Raw genomic sequence first — 22,673 nt, 5'->3', positions numbered from 1 at the left:
AGTGAAATATATGAAAACAATAAAATACAATTTAAAATGAGAGTTGTTGTTGCTCTAGTGTATTTAGTTCAAATGGATACAGTTTCATATTTAAAAGTAGTGCAAAGTTCAGCTGTCAGAAACCCCCTAACCCTTAAAAGCATCCTCCTCTCTCTTGTCATATTTGCAGCAACACTGTTGCTTCAGGCTGCGATCAGTCTTTTTTTTTGTATCGCTCGTACTCTCCATGAAAACAACCTGCTGCTCCGCCAAACGCCTCCTTTGATGTGAACGCGCACAGAGCATGAAGCTGAGAGTCGGACTCAACAGCCAAGTTGATAACCAGCTTCACTGGTACCGTGGTAACTCGGCTCAAAGTCTGAGGTCCAGCCCGTCTCCACGGCAACCACATCAATCATTAACACACACAGGGTTCAGACTGAGAGGGCAAAGAGCGAGTGTGTGTGTGTGTGTGTCAGGCCGAGATAGAGCAGCAGGAAGTCGTCGTCGTGGAGACGAGCGAGGACGAGGAGCCACGGTCTCAGACCTGCGATCAGCCGGACCCCCGTCACGCCACGGACACAGGAAGCAGCGGACCATGACCTCTGACCTGTGAGCAGACGGACGGAGACAGACAGGTGGATGTTTCTGCTTTTCACAATAAGAGTCTGGAATGGGAGGGAGAGTTTTCACAATAAGAGTCTGGAATATACCGAGTCGGCAACCAAGGAAACGTCACTTCCTGTCAGAGCCGTGGGGGAAAACAAACCGATTCCCCCGTAGACATACGTGTAAAAACGCGGCATTTTTATTTTTATTTTTAAGTATATTTTTTCGGCTTTTCATGCCTTTATTAGATAGGACAGTTCAGAGTGTGACAGGAAATGGGAGGCAGAGAGGGGGGGGATGACACGCAGGATAGGTCCAAAACGCAGCATTTTAACCCTTTGTCTAACGCTTGTCCTCTGTCATGTCTTAGTTTGAATCACTTGTATCTGCTGACAAAGAGCTAGAGATTAAAAAACTCATCACGATCCGGGTCGATTGTTGTCCGTACATTTTAAAATATTGGCTCTTTCCCAGTCAGTCACATCTCGCCTACACCGAGTCGGTAACCAAGGAAACGTCACTTCCGGTCAGAGCCGTTACACTAGGGGTGGGCAATTATTTTTTCCAGAGGGCCACACTGACTCCGATAAAGTGAGTGAAGGGCCACACGATTCGAAATCAAATTGAAACATCAAATATTTATTGCTGAATTATATATAATTATATATTAGCCTATATAACTACATATATTTGGTGGAAATGATTGCATTACAATAGGCTGACAGCCCACAATCAATGTAATCGCATTTTCAACTTTTATCCATCACAGATCACTGAAGAAACATGCTGTATTATGATATAAATATGGACTCAAGGCAGATTGTTTTATCAAAACTTACTGACCATAAATGACTGCACCAATTAATAATGTTCACAGACACCTGAATATTATAATTAAGCACTCAGATCCTTTTCAGTTCTGATTCAGTGAGACTGTTCTATTTGTATGTAGATAACCTTTTATTTATGAAGAAACACAATACTCCTTTGCTCCTGCCTAACAGCACCAACATGAAAAAAAAGACTGATTTGATTACAAGCGTAGCCATTGGTGGATGGAGACTTCAGACGCTACAATCAGTCATATGGTCGATCACGTCAGAAAACCCAGCGATCTCATAAAATACTCTTTTAATCACAGTTTGCTAAACCTTAGTGTTTGAGAAATAATAATTAGGTGCCGCGATGTTGCTTTATAACCGTCAGCAGTTATGATTCGGCTGACGGAGGGTTGTGAAACACCGGCCCGGTCCCGCGGTCTAGGCTACCGCTGACAGGGTCGCGGTGGTCAGAAACTCCGCTGTGGAGAAAAGCTGCAGCAGAGCGGCTGCTCTCCCTCCTCCGTCGGAGCTCCGGTGTCCGATAGAGAAAGAGACTGAGCAGCCGTTCATCACTGTCTTCTACCTGGAGGAGGTTACTTTCTGTCTGCGATGTGCAAGCTCCTGTTCTAACAGGGCTGTCACTGTTTCAAACAGCTGATTAGTGCGCATCAACGTAATAAAAGCAACCGGGTCATAATACCAGTTCGGCTCGCACTTCGGCTCGCGGGCTGGATTGAGACGGCATGCGGGCCGGGTGTGGCCCGCGGGCCGTAAAATGCCCATGTATGCGTTACACGGTTGGGTATAACGATATAAAAGTTCAGGTTGTGGTTTTTCAATTTATTTGTGGTGCAAAATGGTTCACAACAACAACTCTTAGGCATCGTCTCCGAGTGTCTAGACCAAGGGAACGCCACCTAAACGTCAGACAAACAGTTCCTCCGTAGACAGACGGATGTGACTGACTGGGAAACAGCCAATATGTTAAAATGTACCGACAACACTGGACCCGGATCATGATGAGTTTTTTAATCTCTAGCTCTTTGTTAGCACAAGTGATTCAAACTAAGACATGACAGCGGACAAGCGTTAGACAAAGGGTTAAAATGCTGCGTTTTCACACGTATGTCTACGGGGGAATCGGTTTGTTTCCCCCCCCCACGGCTCTGACCGGAAGTGACGTTTCCTTGGTTGCAGACTCGTTGTATGGGAGGGAGAGTTTTCACAATAAGAGTCTGGAATGGGAGGGAGAGTTTTTCACAATAAGAGTCTGGAATGATCAATATAGGAATGTAAACATGCGGCTGTTGGTGACCAGGTGACCTTCTCCTCCTTCCTCTTCTCCTCCCTCTCTTTCTTCTCTCTTTTCTCTGTGTCTCCTTCTCCTCCTTCTTTCTTCTCCGCCTCCTCCTCCTCTTCTTCTTCATTTGTTCATTTATTTGAATCTCCATTAGCCTTGGCAAAGCCATTGATATTCTTCTTGGAGTCTTCCTCTCCTCCTCTAGTGTCCTAGTGTCTCGGTCCAGGTGTCTCACAGTTTCCTGACGCGTCTCTGTCAGACCTTCGTCATGAAGTCATCATCATCATCATCACCGTCGGTCGCCTCCATCTCCGTGACGACTCCTCGGCCCCGCCCCCTTCCAACAGCCCCTCCCCCTCCAGACCTGAAGGAGGAGGAGTTCCTACCAGGTGAGTGTCTGTCTGTCAGACACCAGGAGGCACAGTGTCTCCTCCTCCTCCTCCTCCTCCTCTCCATCTTCATCTTCTCCTTGTTTACAGAGTGGGACAACAACGGTGTCTCCTCCTCCTCCTCCTCCCCCTCCTCCTCTCCAGTGTCTCCCCGCTGTGACATCAGACCAGGTGATTTTTTTATGACGTCACTTTAGGTTCAGGATAAATGCTGCGTTCAAGACAACTCGGAAGTCGGAAAAAGAATGAGCTCCGAGTTGTAAAAAATGAATTGAACGGCGTCGAACTCGGTCGAAATTACAGGTCTGAAACTCGGGTATCATATCAGAGCTCCGACTTTCCGACTTGACGTCACGACAACATCAAAACATGGCGGCCCTCGTCTTAAACGGTTAGAATTTAGACATTTTAATTTATTTGTTAAGGTTTGAATGCATATTGTTGTGTATTATTGCAGTAGCCAATATGAAATACGTTTATATTAAGCTGTGATTGTTGTACGGTTGTGTTCCTCGTATGTGACAGAAATAACGTTTAACTGTTATCAAGGCTGTAACATTATATGTGCACTCATCTGCAGCGTCTCCTCTCCTCCACAATAAACATCATTTACTGCTGCAGTGATTTTTCCTGTTCAGCTATGAGCCACAATACGACAAACTTCCTTCAGGTATCCATGTTTGTTTTTTTCTCCTGAGTTCCTGCAGCGTGAACGCAATGACGTCGGAAGTCGGACATTTTCGAGTTGGGATTTCCGACCTCCGAGTTGTTATGAACGCAGCAAAAAACATCAACTTTATTCAGTACAGTTTATTTAAACAATGCAGTACACGATAACAAGAAACAAGGAATGCTCGAGGTAATGCGGTTTGGGGAAACAACTAAACAAAAACGTCATCATAATAATAATAATTATAATGCAGAAATCAAATAAAGAGTAAAAGAGAAAAAAAATCGATTAAATCAAGTCAAATTCATTACATAAGGATGTCGTTTTTAAAGCTTTGGAATTTGTGCAGTACTTTATTGTGTCCAGATGTGATTTTACAGTTAGTTGTGTTTTTGTTTTGTAAAAGGTAAAAAGTTTGATTATTAAAGCAGAAGTAAGCGATCCGGTGGTTTTGGCTAATGCTGCGTTCCAGGCAGGCTTTTGAAACCGTAAATTACAGCTTCAAGTCACGACTTACGACTTTGTAGCGTTCCAGGCAACCCACTCGTGTTTCTCCGACCTGTTTTACCTGTGAAAGTCACTATAACGGCCACTCGTAACTTCTGACCTGTGAACTCGTACCAGATCGAACTGGTACGACTTCACAGGTCGGAAAAACACGCGTTACGAGTTGCCTTGAACGCACCATAACGTCTTGTCATCCGATGGAGTTAGCAGCCCCCGCCCTCGTCATTGGATAAAGGTTGTAGGATACAAGGAAAGAGCTGAGCAGAGTGACTGACAGACCCGTGTTTCAGACCAAACACTCTATAGAAGTGATTGCTGTCGGAAAATATAACTATTTAAGACTTATATTACCACAAAAATTCCACTTACTTCTGCTTTAACAACTTTGTAGGTATTTTCTCATCAAAAAGACCAAGTTCAAAACATTTTCTGTTTAAAATAAAGACGAGATGAAGATTCATGTGGGTGGAGACAGAAGGAACAGAGAGGTTCAACATGTAACTTCTGTCTCTGTCTCTGCAGCTCGTCTGTCCCTGTCCAGCCCCGAGCTGCTGTCAGAGCTGAAGGCGTCCAGGTCCCGTCCCCTCAGACACGTCCCCGCCCACAACGGGCTGACCACTGTCTTCTCTGGACGAGGAGGAGGACAAGTGGGACCAGACAGAGACAGACAGGTGAGACTGTCCTCTGTGGTTCTGATTCCAACCATAGACCAGAGCGGCATCTGAGAATGACTGAGGCATTCTGGGTAATTTAGGGGCAGCGCCCGGCATCCCTCCATTGAAAAGTTCAGCCTAAACTGTCTTGACAAACTAACTAACAAAAAGTTGTGTATTAACAGGCTGTTTACAGACAACACTTGGCCAAAACCTCCCGGTGATTCCACCAAATACGTGTAGATGTCTGGGTCAGACATTTCTGGCCACTGTGTGGAGTCATTGATCACTGTGGGAGGCTAAAGGAGCATACCGCTAGATTAATTAATTGTAGTTTTCCAAGATAGCGTGAACGGTCGGTTTCAAGGAGGGTGTCAGAATAATTATGAGACAAGAAGTGCAGAGTCTGCGGAAGCCGCGACCGGGAACCGTGGCAGCGACTCTCACAGGGGCAGCAGCCGGTCTACTGAGCTGATCTGCTGGCCGAGCTCCATCCTCATCCCGGGGGATCCCGCACGCTTTTGGATGTTTACCACTGGCTGGTTGAATTCTTTTTAGGAGATTAATGTTGGTCTCATTGATGAAATTTAACAACTATGGCATTGGCATTAGTTTGTTTGAATGAAAAGTGAGCAGGGCTGCCTCAGGGCTACGTACTGAAATCACCACAGTTACATAAATAAATAAATGTTTTACAATGAACTGATCAGTCTAATAAATTTTATTTTGTTAAGTCAACATGGTTACTGTACATGGCAAAGATTATTACCACTTTATGTCTTAAAATTTGTCTGTATTTCTATGGGAGTCCTATCGCCACTCTGTTATATCAATCGTTCTGGTCGGCAGTAGTCGGGGTGCGTGGGGGCCTTTACGTAATGACGCTTCGACACGCACTCCGCCCACCCCTGAAGGTCCTTTATACAATGGAAACGCAAAGCTGACCATATCGACCCGAACCGTACCCGCACCGATCCGTACTGACAGTGGAAACGAGGCTATAGAGACCAACAGCCAGCACACAGTCTGACGGTCTTCTCCTTCTCCTACAGGTCTCTGGCCCCGCCCCCTCTGGACGACCGGCCAATCAGAGGAGTTCCCAGTGACGCACTAATCAGATACAAGTGAAAACTCACTTCAGTCAACTTTTAAAACATTTTCAGGTTTATTTTTCCATTTTGTTGAACGACAGCAAACTTCACACTTCTCATGTTAGAGCTAACTGTAACCACGTTGGCATGGCACCAAGGTCGGACATCTTGTTTTGATCTGATTTCTGAAACATGTTTAAAAAAAAACTGTGAATCTTCCTTCACCTGATCTCAGGAAACAGTTTTCCTTCAAAATAAACACGTGGAAAAGGTTGTTTTGTGCAGGAGAGTGTTTTATGAAGCTAAGCTATTTCCAGCCTTTTATTGTGAAAAGTCAGGGCAGGAAGTTCCTATGTTGATTTAACAACCAACTCTAGCCCCAGTATGTAGTATTGCGGCTAAACCATGCCATCCAGCGTTCAGATTCTAGATTGCACGGTGGCCACCGAGGTACAAACACCTTCGCAAACTACCGCTAACTGCTTTTAACCTGATAACAGTAAAACGGTAGAGTTAAATCCCCTCAGAGTGTGTGCGGGGGTAGAAACTATCGGTTGAGACCAAAAAACGTTGTGACACCAGGCTTTTAACATGTTTACTGAGGATGTAAAGTCGGTGATTTTAACATGGGGGTCTATGGAGAATGCTGCTTTCTGACACCAGCCCCCAGAGGAAGAAGAGGGGATTGCAGTTTTTTGAACGTGGAAGTGAGCTTCACTTCTCAGACCCACAACTGCCCCCTTGGTTCACAGTGTTCACAGCCTTACGGTTTCTCTCTGTTGTGGCTGCGCCAGTGTCTCACTAACATACCGGAGGTAGAGAACGCCTTCCCTTGTGTTTACTGCTGAAGGTAGAGAGCTGCGTTTGCTAAGCCCTGCTAACACGGAGCTAATGCTAACACAGAGCTAATGCTAACACGGCGCTAACGCTAATACGGCCACACACAGACAAAGACACAAAGACACAGACATACACACACATGAATAAAGGTTCCAAAACGCGAAGGCATGTGTGTGTCATGATGTATTACATTATCTTATAAAAGATCCATGGTGTGCGTCCGTGTTAGCATTAGCTCCGTGTTAGCCACAAGCCAAACTTCTAAACATTTCATGTTTCCATGGTTTCCTCCGACTTTCCGAACTCAAACCAATCACGATACATGACATGCATGACGTCATCTGCGTTGTCATCTCGTACTGCCGTAAGGCAGTTTCTCGCGATAGTTCTATCCATTGATGAGATTTGTAACACCGAGACGGACGACTGATCTTGCAAGTGCGGTTTTCAGCCAGTGGGGGGGGTTGGCGCATTGGCCTAGACCCCATTCACCTCATAATAGGTCACTCAACCATCACAGTGTCTCTGAGCCACAATAATTACAGCCGAAATCCTGCATAGTTCTGCTTTAAATTCCTCACAAATCTTACAAGCAGAATTATTTCTAGTACAAATTATACTTTGAAACTAAGCTTGAGTTGATATAGTAACCCGTGATAAGAATTAGGGCGTTTATAGGGGTTATGGTTAGGAGGTTAGGGGGGCGAGTCCAAGTTATTTGACATGTTTGCGTATTTTATATTTTAAAAGAGTAATGCAACAGTTATTTGGTAATTAGCCGTCCCTCATGAAAAATGCAATTATGTGATTGCATCATTCAACGCATAATCAGCTGAAGTCCACAGTGGCCAGTGTTGTTAACTACTCAAGGAAAGTCACTAATGGCCGTCGTAAAAGCGGGGACAGCTCCGTGACACTACCATGAGGCTGATCGCCGGTGAGTGCTATGGGTCGGGAGCTGGGCTCGCGGCACCACCCGCTGCTCGTTGAAAACAGAGGTGATACGTGCTTTCACGTTGGAGACTTCAAACCACATACATTTGTAACAAGACCGGAAAAAGTCGCTAGATTTGTCGCTTTTCACAAAAAAAAAATCACCAAGAGGCGTTGGAAATTCGCCAGATTCAGCGAGAAAGTCGCCAAGTTAGCAACACTGGCGGGGGCATGACCTCCTCCCTTCAGAAACTGGGCCCAGGGAATGATTTCAACATGATAACGACCCCAAACTAGGGGTGTACAGCCAGTGCACTATTTGTATTCGGTTTCAGATTCGTGCTTTTAAAAAACTTCGGATTCGTATTCGGGAAGAAACCGGAAGCGGGCGCACTGACTTCAGCCAAGCTAGTGCTACGGCGAGCTAGCCAGCTAACTTCCGCTTACACATATAAATAAAACTGTCCTGTTGCATACAGAGCCAACTATCCTGTTGGTTCGTTATGCAAATTGGTTTGGAGAGGGGAGGTGACAGTTTTCAGGTGTTTGAGTGTGATGCACTCAAATGATTTTGTGGTGACTATCCAAAAACAGAAACCTGATGGTGGCTTAAGGAAGATGTCAATTCCAGAAGAAAAAATACAGTTGTGCAAAGTTGGTCTCTTTGGGTGATGTTCCCATTTATTGTCACAAAAAAGGTTTTTAACAAAACATTAAATTACCATCTGTCAGTAAGAACCGTGTGAACCCACCACCATCCAACTCAAACTAATCACCCTTCATTTCAGGAAGCTGGGCAGCTGCTGGTGGTTTAGGAAACACTGACTGATGTTTTTCAACACCTCCGGCGCCACTCGACGCCCCGTTTTTCAACATTTTTTAGCATTTTATTGACCAAACAACTACTCGATTAATAGTTTAAATAATCAACAGATTAATCGATGATGAAAATAATCGTTAGTTGCTCAGGTGTAGAACCGGACTGTCCCGTCCTCTAGCTGCTGTGGAGCTGCTGGTGTCTCTTCAGGTTGCTAGACCCGCTGAACGCCTTCCCACACTGCCCACACACATACGGTTTCTCTCCGGTGTGGATGCGCCGGTGGATCGCTAACCGACTGGAGGTAGGGAACGCCTTCCCACACTGCTCACAGCTGTACAGTTTCTCTCCGGTGTGGATGCGCTGGTGGGCCGTTAACTTTCCAGATGTAGTGAATGCCTTCACGCAGTGCTCACAGCTGTACAGTTTCTCTCCGGTGTGGATGCGCCGGTGGGCCGTTAACTTTCCAGATGTAGTGAACGCCTTTCCACACTGCCCACACACATACGGTTTCTCTCCGGTGTGGATGCGCCGGTGGACCGTTAACTGTCCGAATAGAGAGAATGCCTTCCCACACTACTCACAGCTGTACGGTCTCTCTCCGGTGTGGATGCGCCGGTGGATCGTTAAAATTCTGAAAAACGCGGCGGGGCACGCGTGGGAGCCTCCCATCTACCGCCGCTCTCAACGCAACAAACAGAAGAGACCGTGATCAACATCTCTGGGGTGAGCCTTACAGACAATGAAAAATCTGTCCTCAGTAAAGGACTCAGTTTTTCCCCCACTAATAAGATCAACCCTTTTCAACTCAGGGTAGACTCTTTCAAATTCTTCAGATTATTACATCTGAAAAATTGATTTGCTGCCAGACCTTCTGTCATATCTAATGGTAATGTAATTAATAGAAACTCTACTGATGAAAACATTAGGCAACCCACTCCCTTTAAGAAGAAGTCCTCTTTCCTTCCCTCTTTTAACTTGAATCCCACTATTGTTACATACAGCAATGTCGTGTGGGACGATTTAAACAGACTGTGTCAAAAAAAGCCCTCGCCCAAGCTAAATTTATCCGAAGCTGAACTGACTGCTCTTAACGAGTTAGAAAAAAGAACGGACATCATTATTAAACCAGCTGATAAAGGTGGCTCTATTGTTGTGATGAACTATAACCAATATGATACCAGCATTAAGAGCCAGTTGGCTGATGTCACATGCTACTCAGCTCTCAGCTCAGATCCTACTGAGGACATTAAGAACAAAATTGACAATTACATTGACACAGCGTTTACACGAGGGTGGATAACTGATCAGGAAAGAAATTTCCTCACCACTGAACATCCAATTTGCCCAGCTTTTTATGGGCTTCCAAAAATCCACAAAAGTCTAGAAAATCCTCCGCTGCGTCCTATCGTTGCCAGTATAGGCAGCCTTACAGAGCCTCTCTTGCAGTTTGTGGATTTTTTCATTAAGAAATTTGTCGTGGATTTACCTTCTTTCTTAGGAGACACCACTGATATACTCAGTATATTAAAAAACTGGAAATTCGATGAAAATGATTTATTGGTGTCTTTTGATGTTCAGAGTCTGTATACCTGCATTCCACATCATGTTGGTATTAAAGCACTAGCCCATTTCCTAGACAAGCACTCTGGTGATGTTTTTGATGTATCTCCCCACAAGGAATTCCTTTTGTCATTATCTGAAATGATCCTATCCATGAACTTCTTTAAGTACTCGGGGAGATACTACCTCCAATCCCGAGGTACATCAATGGGAAGCTCGTTTGCTCCATCATACGCCTGTCTAGTTATGGGACTATGGGAAGAGAAATTCATTTTTAATTCTTCAAACCCCTTCTTCTCTAAAATTGCTCTCTTTAAGAGATACATTGATGATATTTTTGTTATCTGGAAAGGGACTTTCGATGAACTCGATGCCTTTTTTAATTATCTCAATTCCACAACTGACTATTTGGCTTTCACAAGAGAGTGTAACCCCAAAGAAATCAACTTCCTAGACCTTACCATCTACAAAGGGGACAATGGCTGTTTGCAAACAACTATATTTCGTAAGCCTCTCAGTAGAAACACACTCCTCAGAGCAGACAGTAATCACTCTACACAACTTATCAAGAATATTCCCACCGGCCAATTTTTAAGACTCTGCAGAAACTGTAGTTCAGACGAAGAATTTAACATCAAAGCAGGCTCTATGAGAGAGCGCTTCAGAGCGAGAGGCTATTCCCATTCGGTGATTGAAACAGCCTATCAGAGAGCATCCTGCTCCGACAGACACGCCCTCCTGGTTAAAAAACCTAAACCCGCATCACCCCCTCGCCTCTGTTTCTCCACGAATTTCAATCCCATGGCCAGTCAGATCAAAGAAACTGTTTTAAAACACTGGCATATTATTAAGAGTGATCCACCCCTTAAGAACTTTTCTGCACAGCCTCCACTCATCACCTTCAGGCGGGCACGTAACCTGAAGGACTGCCTCGTCCACTCTGACAGCCGTGTGCCGCCTCCCTCCTCCTGGCTTCCACCTCCACCTGCAGGCTTCCACCTGCAGGCTTCCACCGCTGCGGTCACTGTGCTCACTGTTCCAACACATCTAACGTTAAAACATTCACACACCCACGCACAGGAAAATCCTACAAGATCAACAACTTTATTAACTGTAACAGCACTCATGTTGTTTACATGTTGAAGTGTCCGTGTGGTTTAGTTTATGTTGGACAGACAAAAAGACAACTTAAAGTCAGGATCGCTGAACACAAAAATGCCATCCGGACTAAAAACCTGCAATGGCCAGGCATTATGATCAGGCCAAACATGGTTCAGTTGCCACCCTCAAATTCTGGGGGATCGAAAAAATCACCCCACCATCGAGAGGTGGCAACATTATCAAAAAACTCCTGCAGAGAGAAGCCTTCTGGATTTTTACCCTGAACACCATGGAGCCAAATGGTCTTAACGAAGAGATGAATTTGTCTTGTTTTTTATGAATGGTGCCCTTACATGGCTTATTGTATTATTATTGTTACAATTTCGTATATTCAATCATGTTCTTTATTGTAATCATGTCCCTGTATACATTGTAACTTTATTGTATTCATTACACTTGTATTATTGCTGTGGTAGCCTATCACGTGAGCCGTTGTGATATGACGTGTTTCCCTGCTCTCCCAATCAGAGATGCAGGCACGGGATTTAAATCCCCCGTCCACTGAACAGCTCCGTTTGCTCTGAAGAAGACCTTGTGTCGAAACGTCAGCAGCCGCACCTCAATAAATATTTATTAATTGACCGTGTGCTCCAGCGTCCTCCCTTTGTCTCCACTGCTCGTCTCCAGCCCTGAGACGCACCGGTCCAGAGTTCGTCAAGCTGAAGCGCGGAGGATCTCCCCTTTTTTGTTTTTATATCTTTCTTTCTCAGCTGCTGGCAGATGATTTAAGTCATTACTCGGTTGCTTGTCCATAGAAAGCAATTCCATTTTGGAATGTTGCTTTTGACCGCAAGGTCCCTGGGAAGTCACGTGACTGAAAGCTATCAATTGTGGGTCATAAGGCTGATTGTCGGCGAGTGCTTTGGGACGGGGGCGGGGCTCGCGTCACCACCCGCTGCTCATTTAAAACAACTGTGATACGTGCCTTCATGCCAGAGACTTCAAACCACAAACGTTTGTAACAAGACCGGAAAAAGTCGCTAGATTTGTCGCTAGTCGCTTTTGACAGAAAAAGGCGCAAAGAGGTCACCAGATTGGAAACACTGGTGGGGGCCGCATTTTTTCCTACGATGTCGCACTTCCGCCACATAAATGGCCGATTTCCGTGCAAAATGTGCAAAATGTGCAAAATGTGCAAAATGTGCAAAATATGCGGGGCTTGCATGAGGCTATGCAATTAAAGTTTTTATTTTCACAGTGGACTGTCGCAGTTTCATTCAAGAGTTGATGCAAATTTACAGTTGGAAGATTTGGTAAACTTAGAGATTTCACTTGGAAGCACTTATTTTAACAGAAGATCAGAAGAAACAGGAAGCATTTAATTTTATTGTTTAATTAATTCATTTCTACAGACATCTCCATGAAACACACTCTTCTTGTGTGTGTCTGCGTGTGTGGAACACTCAGACACACAGGCACATGGACAGGTGGCGCTGTAACGGTAATAAAAAAAGCACCTTGCTTCGTTTGTGGCTCACACACTCGCCTCGGCTCAATTACGATGAGGCGACTTCACGCAGCGACGTCACCACTGCCGGCGGCGCAAAATGAAAGTACCGGTCCCATCCAGTCGTAGTATATTACCTTTTTAAATGCCTCAGTACCCCGGTACCAATTTATTACCGGTATACCGAACAACTCTAATGTATTGAGTGTTTCCCCTACCGTTCTGTTGGCCTCCCGCCCCCTTTGAGAAACGGGAAATCTAGGAGCCAATCGCGGTCCGAGCGGACCGGTTGGTCTGATGAACTGTTGGAGCGCTCCACCTGAAGCACCAAGCTGCCCAAACAACCAAACAGCGCTAAATACCAGCGGTCACGCCGGGTAGCAACACACCTGACGAGGAAGCGCCGCGAATAACCGCGAATAGCCGCGAATAGCCGCGAATAGCCGAGAACCGCAGCTGTGTTGTTCACATCAGACGCACCGCGGCGTGCACCTCCGCGTTGTTTTGGCGTCCGGTCTATTTTGTGCCTGAGCCGCGAACGGCTGCATCAAGCCGGGCAGGAAGTCAAACAAATAAACACGAGAGAATCCGGTCAATTTTCAAACCCTTTTCAAAATAAAACACCTATTTGTTAATCTTAACAGAGCGCGCACACCTTCACATTAATAAAGTATTAAGTCTCAGTATCAGTTAGGCTACTACCTCAGTTAATTTTGGGGCAAGTAACTAGTGGGAACTATAACTAATTACTTTTTACACTGGATATAACACAGTAAGAATGGAACAGGAAAGTCATAGTCCAGTGACAATGCCCCCCAAAAATTGAGATACCCCTACCGGAGGTAGAACAAAACCTAACAATGTTTTTCCTCATCTCCAAGGTCTCCCATATATGAAATGGATTCTTAGGTCGAAATATTTTACTGCAAACATTGTTAAATTGATACATATTGTCATACACCCCAAACTTAAAAAAGAACAAAAATACAGCCTGGCCGTATGGGAGTTAAGACATAAACTCATGTAGATTAATAACACAAGCTCTGACAGCTTTGAAACTTGACATAATTGTGGCCAGGAAGTTCCTTTACCTATTAGAAAAAACTGGATTCGCCAGCCGACCACCACAGCAGCCCGGCTGTAGCCTCTGTGATAGACCGCTCGTCCGGTGGTAGCCTAGTTAGCTGCTCCACAAATACAAATTAGAAATTTGTATTTGTGGATAGCAAAGCACGTGTGCAAACCAAGGAACATTTGTAGATCACCCTTTGTGGATAGCAAAACACGTGTGCAAACCAAGGAACATTTGTAGATCACCTTCTGTGCGTTTACAGATATTTATGAGACAAAAATAACTCCATACAGCAGCATCTCCAATGCTGCGCCACTCAGCCAGAGAAAGGAAGCCGCCTGAGCGCAATGACCGTTAATGTGCAGATTGATTGTTCTTTACAAGCAGGTTGACTAAGTTGGTCAATATAATAATAATGTAACTACTGTTTTCAGTTCAGTATAGCCTTGTTACATTATGCCTGTCTTAAAAAGGTACAGAATTAAAAAAAAAAAAAAGCAAGACAAGGGAGTTTGTTAAATTAACTTAGAGACATTTGTATGAGTTTGTATGGTAATACAAGGCACTGATATTTTAAGGCATGGTGTAACAAAAGTGTACTTAAAGTTAAAAAAAAAAGGGGGGGGGGGGGGTTGATGTATCAGATTTTGAGTTTTGTATTCTGTGTGACCGTTGTGCCGTTGTTATCAGTGTACCAAGGAATGCTGGGATATGTATGTGAAGTTCCGGTTTTGCACGAGCTGAGTAAAGGTGCCATGTGCAGTAAAAGCCACTGCGTCCTGTGCGTTATTAGGGAAATACACAACACTAACACTATTATTTTCCATTATGCAGTAATGACTTGACCAAAAATAAATTCAAGTGGGTGTATACAGTATATATTTAAGGTGTTCTATTTCAATTTAAACTGATTCTACTGGATATTTGTTTCCATATGAACTATATAAGGTGTCATCATGAAATATGATATTATTTAATGTATTATAAAAAAGAGTAGCACTTACCCAAAGTTGCTTACTTAGGCCCTGTCCAGACGAATACGCGGCTTCACCGAATCCGATCTTTTTCTTAATCGTTTTGAAAAAAATCTCCGTAAACACGGCATCGTTTTCAGAAATATCTGCGTCCACACGCATCCAGTGAAAAAAAAAACGGATTCGTCTGGACGGGGCCTTAGGTTGTAGTAAGACTGAACTGGTCAACATTCTTGTCACCATTGATAATGGGCTGTGGAGACTTGATTATGTTAATGTTTCACTTTCTTTCATTTGGGACACCTCATACATTTGGTGATGTATTATGCTGACTATGCATGCTATATTCACATATTTGGTATCACTGGATTCTGCACAACTCCATCTTTCAAACAAGCCATCATATGTGTTTCTATGACAATCCCTGGCTGAGCAACTACAAAGTAAATGAGAATATTCTGCATAGATATTCTTTTTTTGCATGTCCGCTTATTTAAGGCAAGTGTTTATAGGTCTCTATATGTTACTCACATCAAGATATTCACATCCAGTTTCTTCTAATAGGTAAAGGAACTTCCTGGCCACAATTATGTCAAGTTTCAAAGCTGTCAGAGCTTGTGTTATTAATCTACATGAGTTTATATCTTAACTCCCATACGGCCAGGCTGTATTTTCGTTCTTTTTTATGTTTGGGGTGTATGACAATATGTATCAATTTAACAATGTTTGCAGTAAAATATTTCAACCTAAGAATCCATTTCATATATGGGAGACCTTGGAGATGAGGAAAAACATTGTTAGGTTTTGTTCTACCTCCGGTAGGGGTATCTCAAAAACTAAAGCCCTAACCACAAAATATAGAGTTAGCTGCTAGTGGCTAGCTATAAGCTTCTGTTAGCGGCTAACAGCTTTTAGCTTCTGTTAGCTATAAGCTCCTGTTAGCTTTATAAGCTTCTGTTAGCGGCTAACAGCTGCTGTTAGCTTCTTCTCTCGAATCCCTCCCACTGAAAAACAGAAACACAAACCTGGACCTGTGGACCGGAACCAGAGGGACCGACGGGGTTGTTGTCCTGGTGGACCGCATCCTGCTCCTCCCCTGTATCCTGGTCCTGGTTCTCCTCCTTTATCATGTTGTAGTCCTGGTCCTGGTTCTCCTCCTTTATCATGTTGTAGTCCTGGTCCTGGTCCTCCTCCTTTAACATAATATTGTAGTAGTCCTGGTCCTGGTCCTCCTCCTTTAACATGGTATTGTTGTAGTCCTGGTCCTGGTCCTCCTCCTTTAACATGGTATTGTTGTAGTCCTGGTCCTGGTTCTGGTTCTCCTCCTTTAACATGATATTGTAGTAGTCCTGGTCCTGGTTCTCCTCCTTTATCATGTTGTAGTCCTGGTCCTGGTTCTCCTCCTTTATCATGTTGTAGTCCTGGTCCTGGTCCTCCTCCTTTATCATGTTGTAGTCCTGGTCCTGATCCTCCTCCTTTATCATGATATTGTTGTAGTCCTGGTCCTGGTTCTCCTCCTTTAACATGATATTGTTGTAGTCCTGGTCCTGGTTCTCCTCCTTTAACATGGTATTGTTGTAGTCCTGGTCCTGGTTCTCCTCCTTTAACATGGTATTGTTGTAGTCCTGGTCCTGGTTCTCCTCCTTTATCATGATATTGTTGTAGTCCTGGTCCTGGTTCTGCTCCATAATTCCGGTCGTGTTCTGATCCAGGTCGATAATTTCCCGGTCCTGGTTCTCCTCCTTCATCCTGGTCCTGGTCAGACGGGATCTCCTCTTGGAGCTTTTCGGCTCTGGGAAAAGCAGCTGTGGTCCGTTAGCGAGGAGCAGACGAGTGAGTCTGGAGCTGCCGAGAGGAGAGAAACAAGAGAGAGACGACGTGATCTGACGAGGAGCAAAGTATGAAGAACTCAGAGCTGGAGAAGCTCCTCAACCGAGCCGAGCCGAGCCGAGCCGAGCCGTGGCTCTGTAGCATGGATGTATTATATTCTAGATCCGTGCTGTGTCTGTGAAGTGGAAAGCGCCATTTAATCCTTTGTATTCCCGCGATCTCTCCGACTCTCGCGGTCACATCGCCAAGTCTCCTCCCCTTAGATACCGTTGCTAAGGTGTCGGAGTTTTTTTTTTCTCTCTCTCTCACAATCTTTATTTGTAAACATGAGGTTTAACAAACAGAAATTCATTGTAACACTGAGTGAACACTGAACAGACCAGGGGATAGCCTACTGCAGTTCATTGTTGGTCCTTTCAAGAGTCAAATTAAATGTTTTCAACAGGTTGAGAGTCTTCTCAGCTTTGTTGTTGTTAATGAGTTCAAGCAGACTAGTGCAGTGGTTCTCAACTGGTGGGTCGGGACCAAGGGGGCAGTTGTCGGTCTGAGAAGTGAAGCTCACTTCCGCGTTCAAAAAACTGCAATCCCCTCGGATTCCTCTGGGGGCTGGTGTCAGAAGGGAGCATTCCCCATAGACCCCCATGTTAAAATCGCCGACTTTACATCCTCAATAAACATGTTAAAAGCCTGGTGTCAGAACGTTTTTTCGTCTCAATCGATAGTTTCTACCCCCACACACACTCTGAGGGGGGTGAATTTTTTTTTAACTCTATAGTTTTACTGTTATTAGGTTAAAATTCTGGCCAATCAGGGCGCGGAAACGTTGAGTGACAGGTCCGAGCAGCTCCGTGAACAGCTGCTTCGAGGCCAGTGGGCGGGTTCTCGGCCGGCCAATCCAACATGGCGCTGTCCAGGCCGCCATATTTGAGTCACAAAAACGACTCCCCAAAACCAATGGGTGACGTCACGGACGCTACGTCCATTCTTTTTACAGTCTATGGTCGGGACCCAAAAGTGGGTCGCGGACCCGTTCTGGTCAAAACAGTAAATAATATTTAATGCACATCTGATATTGGACATGTCTTTTATTTTGAAAAATAACTTATTTTGAAAGGCACGAGACACGTGAACACATGCGGTTGTAATGCTCCTCCTCACTTTCTGATTAATGTGGCCTGAATGCAGTGAATCTTGTTTTGTTTTGTCTTGTCTTGTTTTGATAGATAGATAGATAGATAGATAGATAGATAGATAGATAGATAGATAGATAGATAGATAGATAGATAGATAGATAGATAGATAGATAGATAGATAGATAGATAGATAGATAGATAGATAGATGGATAGATAGATGGATGGATGGATGATAGATAGATGATAGATGGATGGATGGATGGATGGATGGATGGATGGATGGATGGATAGATGGTTGGATGGATGATAGATGGATGGATGGATGGATGGATGATAGATGGATGGATGGATGATAGATAGATAGTTGGATGGATGATAGATGGATGGATGGATGGATGGATGGATGATAGATGGATGGATGAATGGATGGATGATAGATAGATGATAGATGGATGGATGGATGGATGGATGGATGGATGATGGATGGATGGATGGATGGATGGATGGATGGATGGATGGATGGATGGATGGATGGATGGATAGATAGATAGATAGATAGATAGATAGATAGATAGATAGATAGATAGATAGATAGATAGATAGATAGATAGATAGATAGATAGATAGATAGATAGATAGATAGATAGTTGGATGGATGGATGGATGGATGGATGGATGATGGATGGATGGATGGATGGATGGATGGATGGATGGATGGATGGATGGATGGATGGATAGATAGATAGATAGATAGATAGATAGATAGATAGATAGATAGATAGATAGATAGATAGATAGATAGATAGATAGATAGATAGATAGATAGATAGATAGATAGATAGATAGATAGTTGGATGGATGGATGGATGGATATATTATATAATACATATATTATATTGACACTGTTGAATGAGAGCTAAACTTTATTTAAACGTAACCCTTGAACACCCAAACAGCTGTTACATTTAAAACAGGATTGGTCTCTAGTTTTTGTCTCTAGTCAGTGTTGCTTCAATCTTTGAGTTCAAAGACTGAAGCAACACTGACCTTTGCATTTTGTAGGAAAAAGGAACAGAAAAAAGTCAGCGTGGGTGCATGTCATTCAGTTGACGTGTCAACAAACGGAGGATGGCATGAATGGAAAGTGGTAAGTGGAGCCTTTGTTTTATTATTTTGCACTCTAACATTAGATGCCCAACCTAACTCAGTCTTGGTGCCTGAATCTGGGAATGGGACGGGACCAAAATTCCTCATTTTATGTCCCAGTCCGACCCTGATTGTGGTGCTATGAGCTAGGAGGATGGATGGATGGATGGATGGATGGATGGATGGATGGATGGATGGATGGATGGATGGATGGATGGATGGATGGATGGATGGATGGATAGATGGATAGATAGATAGATAGATAGATAGATAGATAGATAGATAGATAGATAGATAGATAGATAGATAGATAGATAGATAGATAGATAGATAGGTTTTTGCATTTTTCATTCTTTGTGGCAATGTTGTATGTATTGTCCCTGTTAAATACATTAAAATAAAATAGATAGATGGATGGACGGATGGATGGATGGATGGACGGATGGATGGATGGCTGGATGGTGGACGGATGGATTTGTCAGACATTAAAAAAGCAGCAGTAAATGGTTTGTAATGGGGGAAAAAATGTTTCTATTGTTGTGTCTATAGTTGAATGAGAGCTAAACTTTATTTAAACGTAACCCTTGAACACCCAAACATGACTGTCCCTGTCTCAGTGTGAAGTGAGATCATCGGACACTGGGCAGGAAACTGAATGAAGCTGTGAAACCAAACAACTTTTTTTTTTTTTGTGCTTTATTGACGTGAGATAAGCATAACAGAAGCACATAACATAGCATTATGTTGACATTATGCATTATACAGAGAGATAGAGGTGGACAAAGCAGACAGGGGGAGAATGAGAAAAGGAAACAAAAATGACAATGACAGTACAAATAATGACATTAAAAATAATAAAAAATAAATAAAAATACAAATAAACATTGCCAGATTTTGAGGAATTCATTTACCTAGTAAAAAGTTCTTAAAGAGGAGCTATGTTGAATCTTTCAAAAATACAGTTTGTGAAACCAAACAACTACACAGACCTGGAAACTGCTGCTGTGGTCGCAGCTTCACAGTTTCACAGTTTCACCTGCTTTCAAACTGGTGTCAACACTTCACACCTCGCCCCCACAGCACTTCCTTGGAGCTGCTGGGGGCGGGAGGAGGGAGGAGGGGAGGAGGGAGGGGGGGGGGGGGTCCGATGTGAGGGTTTAGTCTCTTTAGTCCAGTAGAGAACAGGATGAAGCGAACGTCTCTCTGTAAGTCAAACCTCTACAGCTCAGTGAAGGGATATTACTGTCTGATTACTAGTATTATTATTAACAACATTATCTTATCTTATTCTTTCTTTCTTTCTTTCTTTCTTTCTTTCTTTCTTTCTTTCTTTCTTTCTTTCTCAATCTCTATTTATCTACCTCTTTCTATCTATCACCCCCCTCTCACTGTCTCTTCTTTCTTTCTTTCTTTCTTTCTTTCTTTCTTTCTTTCTTTCTTTCTTTCTTTCTTTCTGCCCTTCTCTATCTCTATCTACCTCTTTCTATCTATCACCCCCCTCTCACTGTCTCTTCTTTCTTTCTTTCTTTCTTTCTTTCTTTCTTTCTTTCTTTCTTTCTTTCTTTCTGCCCTTCTCAATCTCTATTTATCTACCTCTTTCTATCTATCACCCCCCTCTCACTGTCTCTTCTTTCTTTCTTTCTTTCTTTCTTTCTTTCTTTCTTTCTTTCTTTCTTTCTTTCTTTCTGCCCTTCTCTATCTCTATCTATCTACCTCTTTCTATCTATCACCCCCCTCTCACTGTCTCTTTTTCCCCTCTTTTTATTCTTTCTTTTTTCGCGTATAGAAAGACATTCATCTCTCAGCCTTCAAGTTTTATTTTATATATTTATATTTTATCATTTTATTTTATTTTCAACATTGCCTAAGCAGTTTCTTCATCTAACTCAGCATTGTTTTAACAATTTCTTCAGCTCATTCAGCAATAGCGTTCAGCTGCTTTCAGCATTCACACGCATTTTTTGCAGGAAATGCTATCTTTTTCTAGTTATCATTATTATCACTACTGTTGTTGTTGCTATGGAGTCAGAGGTGGCAGCAGCAGCTCATGTTGGTAGAAACATTGATTTGTAAATGTTGATATAAAACAGAACCAGGAAACAGGAAGCGATGACTCTCTGCCTGTTGATGTTGTTGTCTCTTCCCCTCAGGCCTGATCACAGCGCTCTGCTGCTGCTGCTGCTGCTGCTGCTGCTGCACACACTCTCAAGGTCAGTGAACACCTTAAAGGATAATTACTGTTTTTTTTACATTCTGGACCTTATTTCTAGCATAAAATAGGATCATTTCCTCCCCCAGATAACTTTGATGTCATTACAAGTCATTGTGATGAAATGAGCTCCAGCCGTGAGCCGCGTATACGTATAATAGAGTCTACAGGGCAGCAGAATGCAGCCTCTAAATAACACATGATCTGCAGAGAAACTCCTTCATTTCACCAATATTTAGTTCTGATAGGCTAGTGCTATTCCCCTCTGAGTCCGGGGTTAGCTGTTATCAACATCCGGGGTCTGTAGGTTGACCTACTGACCTCGCTGCTAATGCTACGGTTCGTTTCTGTGTGTTTCTGACCTGTCAGAACAAAATGAGCAGCTGGGTGAAGTTCAGCTTCCACAGGCTTCCTCTCCTCAACCTGGACTCACTAAAGCTCCGGCTAGTTGAGATAAAAATGGACCCGAATGCCGAAGCAGAATGATTGTTATCAGAATGAGCCGGGCGGCGCTCAGAGATGACATCATCCAGGTCAGAGGTCAGTAGGTCAACCTACAGACCCCGGATGTTGATAACAGCTAACCCCGGACTCAGAGGGGAATAGCACTAGCCTATCAGAACTAAATATTGGTGAAATGAAGGAGTTTCTCTGCAGATAATGTGTTATTTAGAGGCTGCATTCTGCTGCCCTGTAGACTCCATTATACGGATATACGCGCCTCTCGGCTGGAGCTCATTTCATCACAACCACTTGGAATGACACCAAAGTTATCTGGGGGAGGAAATGATCGGATTTTATGCTAGAAATAAGGTCCAGGTTGTAAAAAAAACAGTAATTATCCTTTAACCTATAAAGCTGTTGAATCAATACCGTCTCCTCCTCCTCCTCAGCTCGTCTGACTGTGAGTCCCAGCAGCTCTCAGCTGTTTGAGCACGACTCAGTGTCTCTGAGCTGTGAGGAGGACGACAGCTCTGCTGGATGGAAGGTGATGAGGAACACCAGCAGAGACACCAGAGCTGAGTGTGACGCCTGGGGAAAGTCGACTGGTTCCTCCTGTGGGATCAGTGTGACCGTCCAGTGGGACAGTGGAGTTTACTGGTGTGAGTCTGGAGAGGGAGCAACAAGCAGCAGCAGCATCAACATCACTGTGACTGGTAAGATCAGACTGTGGAGTCAGTGTTGATGAAGCTGTGTGGAAATGGTCCTGGAAATGCATTTCATTTCATTTCACAGGGAGAGTCTGGCCTCATTCCCCGTGTAAGCGTTTGGGATGGGCGGAAGCTGGGCGGGAGTAGTAGCATTGACAGACAACCCCATACAACCAATCAGCAAGTTGGTGTATCAAACTTTTGCCGAAGAACAGCGAAAACGTCTTTTCCTTCAAGAAACTCAACAAGCGCCGACTCTTGCTCTTGTTAAAGGGATAGTTCACCCTAGAATGATATTTCGCTCATTATCTACTCACCCTCATGTTGACTAAGGGCTGGAAGAATTTTCAGAGTCCTCCGTCCCTTCTCTGAGTTAC

General features: G+C 43.7%; 2 protein-coding genes across 3 annotated transcripts in view; one reads left to right on the top strand and one right to left on the bottom strand.

The window, feature by feature from the left end:
- LOC146968286 (uncharacterized) overlaps window positions 1-16,112 on the bottom strand; it is a 189,514-nt gene extending 173,402 nt beyond the window's left edge. Inside the window, 1 exon segment of the mRNA XM_085760485.1 lies at window positions 15,852-16,112. Within this exon segment, the coding sequence (XP_085616611.1) occupies window positions 15,852-16,112 (261 nt within the window).
- On the top strand, window positions 409-6,293 carry LOC146968287 (uncharacterized). 2 transcript variants are annotated; one of them, XM_085760206.1, is made up of 5 exons: window positions 409-617; window positions 2,864-3,098; window positions 3,189-3,269; window positions 4,798-4,922; window positions 5,981-6,293. In XM_085760206.1, exons 2-5 carry the CDS (start codon window positions 2,978-2,980, stop codon window positions 6,032-6,034), a joined length of 381 nt encoding a protein of 126 aa, XP_085616332.1. In that variant the 5' UTR covers window positions 409-617; window positions 2,864-2,977; the 3' UTR covers window positions 6,035-6,293. The 2 variants fall into 2 exon arrangements, with proteins under 2 accessions (XP_085616332.1, XP_085616331.1); XM_085760205.1 differs by having other exon boundaries at window positions 410-617; window positions 4,798-4,946.
- Window positions 16,113-22,673: the final 6,561 nt, after the last annotated feature.

The sequence above is a fragment of the Trachurus japonicus genome, chromosome 18 (assembly GCF_045865225.1).
Source record: "Trachurus japonicus isolate A0001 chromosome 18, Traja_1.0".
NCBI lineage: Eukaryota > Metazoa > Chordata > Actinopteri > Carangiformes > Carangidae > Trachurus > Trachurus japonicus.
This window is presented reverse-complemented; position numbering and strand designations above follow the sequence as displayed.